Source organism: Cyprinodon variegatus, unplaced genomic scaffold (genome assembly GCF_000732505.1).
Source record: "Cyprinodon variegatus isolate N-32 unplaced genomic scaffold, C_variegatus-1.0 Scaffold1208, whole genome shotgun sequence".
NCBI lineage: Eukaryota > Metazoa > Chordata > Actinopteri > Cyprinodontiformes > Cyprinodontidae > Cyprinodon > Cyprinodon variegatus.
Genome location: NW_015151661.1, coordinates 12,689 through 19,022, shown reverse-complemented (window position 1 = coordinate 19,022; position 6,334 = coordinate 12,689). Strand labels below are relative to the sequence as shown.

General features: G+C 38.1%; 1 protein-coding gene across 1 annotated transcript in view; it reads right to left on the bottom strand.

The window, feature by feature from the left end:
- LOC107102126 (macrophage mannose receptor 1-like) overlaps positions 1-583 on the bottom strand; it is a 12,060-nt gene extending 11,477 nt beyond the window's left edge. The window contains exons 1-2 of the mRNA XM_015401307.1: positions 476-583; positions 128-297 (exon numbers count right to left, since the gene is read on the bottom strand). Coding sequence (XP_015256793.1) covers positions 128-297; positions 476-512 — 207 coding nt within the window. The 5' untranslated portion in view covers positions 513-583. The remainder of the gene's footprint in view (positions 1-127; positions 298-475) is intronic.
- Positions 584-6,334: the final 5,751 nt, after the last annotated feature.

Sequence of the window (6,334 nt, the reverse complement as noted above, 5' to 3'; positions counted from 1 at the left end):
TATATATATATATATATACAGAAGCTATATATGTATATATGTGTATGACTATATATATATATATTTTTCCCATTATCCCAAGAAATTACAGTGAACTGTTGTTTACATAACTGCGATTCTAATTTACCATTTTAGTCGCATTTGCTTTTGTTTCAAGGATCTTGAGAATCTCCATGTTCTTAATGGTTACCAGGTCTGTGTATGTTTCCCTGCAGTAACGCTGGGCTTCTTGCCAGGTCTTTTGCTCATAAACAAAGTAGTATTCACGGGTTGAAAGTGAGTTGATGGCACACAACACTGCAGAGAAATAAACAAGAAGAAAAAGTAAAATAATGTAAGTTCTATCCTATGTAGGTCAAGCATTGAAAAAGTAAACATGAAAATAAAAGATCTCGAGAGACACTTCTTTCAGTAGGGGGTTCAACAAAAATAAAGCCTGTGTTTCAGGAATGTGAAATAATATTTTTAGACTTACCTGATGCAGCAGTGATGAGCAGAAGGAGTTTCTCCATGTTGGCAGACTGGTTCTGTTTCTGACATGGGAGAAGACAACTGCTTAAACAAATATATATTATCTACTGGACATCTGATTATTCAAATGGTTTGCTTTGGATCTGATTGTGCATATCCTGATGGATTGGCAAGTCAAAACAATTCAAACCAGTTTTATTTACATAAACAAGGTCACAAATACTAAGAGTTGTGCTTAAAGACACAGGTTACACCCTGTTTTATTTCTCTGGATGTTTGACACTTTCTGAATAATTGAAACACATTTACCTAATTTCTTCAACATCCTCTAGTCTTAACAGCAACAATAGCAACTGATAAGAAACCAGTGACATGGTCTTGGCACTGATGGTTGGCAGTTTAATTTACTACTGACATCTGTCTAACGCTTATGCTTATTTTTTCCACTTGGTTCCTGCTGCTATTCATGCTGCTTGTTTGCCTTCCATTGGCGCCATATTGTTCGAGCTGTTTGGTGAGAGTAACTCTACCAATCTATTTATTGTTCTGTGATTCTGATTCTGACCTGTTTTCTGCCTTTAGACATCCGAGTTTTGCCTTGCCCTTGTCTGCTCTGTCAGTTTTGTTGTGGACCAATTTGCCGGATTCTGCTGGTTATGACTTTTTATCTCCCCAGCTTTTACTGTCATTACACAGTCACAAGTAGAGATCAACAAAATCTATTTAACCCATCTCCTTGGGAAGCAGTGGGTTGTGCAGTAACTAATGGCAGAATCTATGGTTATGTCAGATATTGTAGCTCTTAAAGTAGGACCCCAATGCAGACAGGGAAGCAGAAACAGTACCGTGAGTTGAAGAATTTAATCATAACTGCGGAAAGGAGACCAAAGCACTTTATATATGCAGTCAATCACCCATTCAGTGATGCTGGCAGTCTAAATCATAGACAAGGATGCCCTGGGGCTGGTCGTCAGAAGCAAGGTTGGCCTACACTTTACCAGGCCCTCTGACCTCCATTAGTGGGAAATGCAGGCAAAGTGTTTTTCCAAAGGACACAACGACATTGGAAGCCAATGCTGGGGTTTGAACCGACAACCCTTAGGTTGCAAACTACTGCAACTGATGCCTCTGTCAATGCCAATGAAGGAGGGAGGAGAGATGGCTTGCATAGGATTTCAGTAAAGTGACAGGTGGAATAAATCAACGGATCACGTAGTAGTGGAGGCTGAAAGTGGAAACTAACACATTATTAAATTAATCATTGACATGGAGAGGAGGAGATGGTTTAGCAGACGAGGAGTAACTTTTTAAATCAGATTTCAGTTCATATTATTTACTCTTTACTCTTAGTGATGAACTGGATATTAATAGCTGGTTGTCTAGGTGGTGCTCTGAAAATAATGTGGGCTAGATTAATAATTGGCAATCCTTTTGGGGAAAGCCAGGTCTGATTCAGAGAGACAGCATCCATCCCACCCTGGATGGTGGAGCTCTTCTTTCTAGGAATCTGGCCAAAAGTATTAGTGCTCCAAAACACTAACAACCAAGGCTGCAGACCAGGAAGCAGAGTCCTAGTTTAACAGACCTCTCTACAGCTTCTCTACTGTTACCCACTCATTACTCCATCCAGACAGTGTCTTGCCCACGACCAAAACCAAATAATTTAGAACATAATCTTGATTAAATTAAATCTTGATAATCTAAACAAAATTATAATATCACCCTAATTGGGGGAAAAGTTAAAGCAATTACATGTGGTTTTTAACAAAAGATCTTTCTTTAAAAAGTCTGCTAGTTAATGACTTGATTTGTGATAATCACATTGACTTACGTCGCCTTACAGAAACTTGGCTGCAGCAAGAGGATTATGTGAGCAGAAGTTAGGAAACTCCTTCAAGCTATTTAAATTTTCACATCCCCAGAAGTTCTGGGCGAGGAGGAGAAGTAGCAACAATCTTTCAGTCTGACTTACTGATTACTTTAAAGGCAGTTAATACTTACAACTCTTTTGAACATTTAACCCTTAATTTCCCTCATCCAAATTTGCAAATCAAGAAAACCTCTTTGTGTAACTTTGTATCGTCCACCAGGACCTTACTCTGAATTTTTTGATGAGTTTTCAGAGTTCCTTTCTGATTTGGTGTTGAATATTGACAGGGTCATCATAGTGGGAGATTTTAACATCAATGCTGAAATTGAAGGTGTGAGCTTGAGTGCAGCCTTTATTTCCATCTTAGATGCTAATGACTGTTCAAAATGTGAATAGCCCCACACATTCTCATTTTCATACTTTAAACTTTGTCCTGACATATGGCATTGAACGTGAAGAAATAAAAGCATTTCCTCACAACCCTGTCCTTTCTGACCACTTTTTAATAGCCTTCAGGGTTAATTTAACAGAGTTCACTTTAGCCAATCATTATCAGATAGTGCAGTTATAAATTTTAAAGAATCTGTTTCACTTTCTCTATGCTCTGTGTCGCTGATCAGTACTTAGAACTTAGGCTTAGACAAACTTTATTGTCATTTTGTAAACACAGGGTGTATACGAAATGAAATTTCGTTTTGTACAGCTCTCAAGACATTGACATTTTTGGGATTGTCAAGAGCTGTACTGCCGCCTTAGCTGCAGAGGGCAAAAGTTTAGTATATTCCCATTCAAAGGTTTACGATGATGTTGATTATGTTCCTAGTTCTCTACATACTGCCTTAGACAACGCAGCCCCTTTTAAATAGATACACTTTAAAAATAGAAAGCTTGCTCCCTGGTTTAATGCAGAGCTGGGCAATCTGAAGCGAAATGCTAGAACTGGAGAGAAGATGGCGCACTACACGCCAACGGGAATGTAGATTTTGGAAAAATAGTTCACTGCTGTATAAGACGACCCTTCATAAAGCAAGAGGAGCATAATTCTCCTCATTAATAGAAGAGAATAAGAATAATCCTAGATATGTTTTTAATACAGTTGCCAAACTCACCAAGATTGATAGCTCTATTGAACCGTCCATTCCACCTGCTCATAGCAGTGATGATTTGTTTTTATTCAGTTTAAATAAGATTTATTTTATTAAAAATAAGATCATTAACACTTCTCTAACTATGATTGGTTTATATCTGGAAGGTGAGGCAGCATTTGAGGTAGCCATGGAATCTGAACCGGGTTTAGACTGCTTTGATGCAGTAAACTTTCAAAGTTAGCAAAACTATTGTCTTCATCTAAGCCTTCAACTTGTATGTTAGATCCAGTTCCAACCAGGTTATCTCCTCCTCCATTTTAGATGTGATTAATCTATCTCTGTTACAGGGATATGTGCCAAAGGCTTTTAAGGTTTTTGTAATTAAACATTTGCTTAAGAAACTGTCTCTTGACCCATATAACTTGGTCAATTATAGACCTATATCCATTCTTCCTTTTTTACCTCTTGAGAAAGTAGTTGCCGAACCAATGTGGGACCACTTACAGCATAAAGAACTTTTTGAAGAGTTTCAGTCTGGCTTTAGAGCTCATCATAGCACTGAAACAGCTCTGGTGAAAGTCACTAATGATATTCTCATAGCCTCAGATAATGGACTTGTATCTGTACTTGTCCTGTTAAATCTCAGTGCTGCATTTTATACAGTTAATCATAATATTCTTTAGAAAGACTTGAATATTTTGTAGGAATTAAAGGAACAGCACGGTTTAAATCATATCTATCTGATCGATTTTTAGTTTGTTCTCATTAATGAGAAATCTTCCTGATGCTCCAGGATTACCTGTGGAGTACCATGGGGACCAGTGTTAGGACCAATTCTCTTTATTATATATATTTTCCCAATTTGTAGAGCCACTGGAGTTTGTTTCCAAGTTTGAAGATGTTTCGCTCCCCATCCAGGACGCTTTCTCGATTGAAAATGTCTGGATTGGCATTGAGTTTGGGGCTTTATAAAGTGGACCTAAAACAAAGCCTTGTTTTTGCTTAGAAACATGCAAATTTAACCTGATGAGTAGTAACCCCTTTAGAATGATGGTCGTTTGGTTCTATTGTTAGTCTGTAATACCCGAAATCTTTATATGATTCTGAAAGGGTGTTTGTTAAAGGGGATTGTTCACCTGGCTGGAAAGGGGAGGTGCTCTGTTCCCCTTTAATGGGATGTGGATTGCGATGACAAATACACTCAATTGCTGAATTGTACGTTTTTGAGAGCAGGAATCTGAATCCACCCCCTCTGTTTAAGGTTTGTTTTTATCTCTTAACTTAACCACCTATTTGCTTTGTCCAAAATAAGAACAAGGCTCCTCTCCTGTGGAACCAACTACCAGTTTTAGTCTGTGAAGTAGACACTGTCTACTTTAAAGTGTAGGCTTTTTGATAAAGCTTATAGTTAGAGTGTTTGAGGTTATCTTGAGCTATCTCGATAGTTATGCTGCTATTGGCTTAGACTGGTGGAGGACATAGGAACAATTATTTTTCATTTTGCTTCATTCTATCTCTATTCTCCCACTCTGCAGAATTTGTTAATTCAATAACATTATGCTCGCTCTGCTTTTTCTCATAGTAGCTTCATCTGTTCTGTTCCGTTTGGCTGTGACTCCATCCTGGAGAGAAATACACCTTTGTTTATAGAGGACTAAGCTCAGCGTATAGTTCAGTGTAGTCTGTTTTTTTCTGTCTGTGACTTACTGGATATGCTCTTTTAGTCCTTGACATGGGGGCTAGCTAGGAGCTCCTCTGCCTGGCTGTCTGTTTCCTGGACGGGGCCACAAGTGGAGCTGGTTGACAGTTGCCTTTTGTATCACTGCTTCTTTCTGTATGTCTGCTTCTGTCTCCTTTAACCCCAGTCGACCTGAGCAGATCACACTGAGCCTATTTTTGCTGGAGGTTTCTTCCTGTTAAAAGGGAGTTTTTCATCTTTACTATCGATACAAGCATGCTAAGTGCGAGGGATTCCCTTCCAGTCAATGAATCGATGCAATTAACTGGTTCTCTTTAGATAAAAAATCGTTTCATGAATTTGACTGTATGATCTGGTTGAATTGTCCTTGTAAAATGTTTTTAGATGACTTGTTGTGAAATGGTGCTACATAAATAAACTCAATTGAATATAATTAAATAAATAGGATCATAGGGAAGAATTACTGGTCTCAAGTTACAGACCTGAGATCACTCTACAGACACCAGAAATGTAAGCTCTGGGCTGGATATGGGTGTAAAACTGCTCTGGGGCATAAAAGGATTTTTGCAGGTCTTCAATTGCATCATCGTCATCGTTTTTGACAACATTTCTTTTTAGCACACGTCTTTTTTTAGTAGACAAAAATAACACAACACCTTCATGAATGTTTTCAATGCCCACAAGGTCAGTGATGACGCACTCTATCTGGTCTGAAGGACAATCTGCATGTGCAGGGTGTATTTACATATATTTGCATATTTAGAAGGTTCCACGTCAAAAGGACAAATATTATTTCCTCATTCCACCTTAAATGGGCTCTGCAAAGGTTTCTGTCTCATCACAGCTAGTTTCTCTCCACCAAGAAAACCTGTGATGATCATTCACTGGTTAAATGAAGAGGTAAATATATTGTGAAATTAACATTTTACAAATGTTATTCTCCACAAACAGTTTTGGGAAAAATAAATATTATTCCCCCGTTTTAATGGCTATATTTCAGAACATCAAGGATTTTCTCCTCATTCCTTCCTAATCTGCTAGTGTCCCAATACTTTCCACCTATATGGGAAACAGTTCATCTGGTCTTTTTGTCTTCGATCCAGGCCATAGGTTATTGATATGATGGAAGATTCTGAGTTGGGAAATCTGAACTTTCCATAAAAATTAAAAAAATATCCACTGGACTTGGTTTCCAAGATTTGAAGA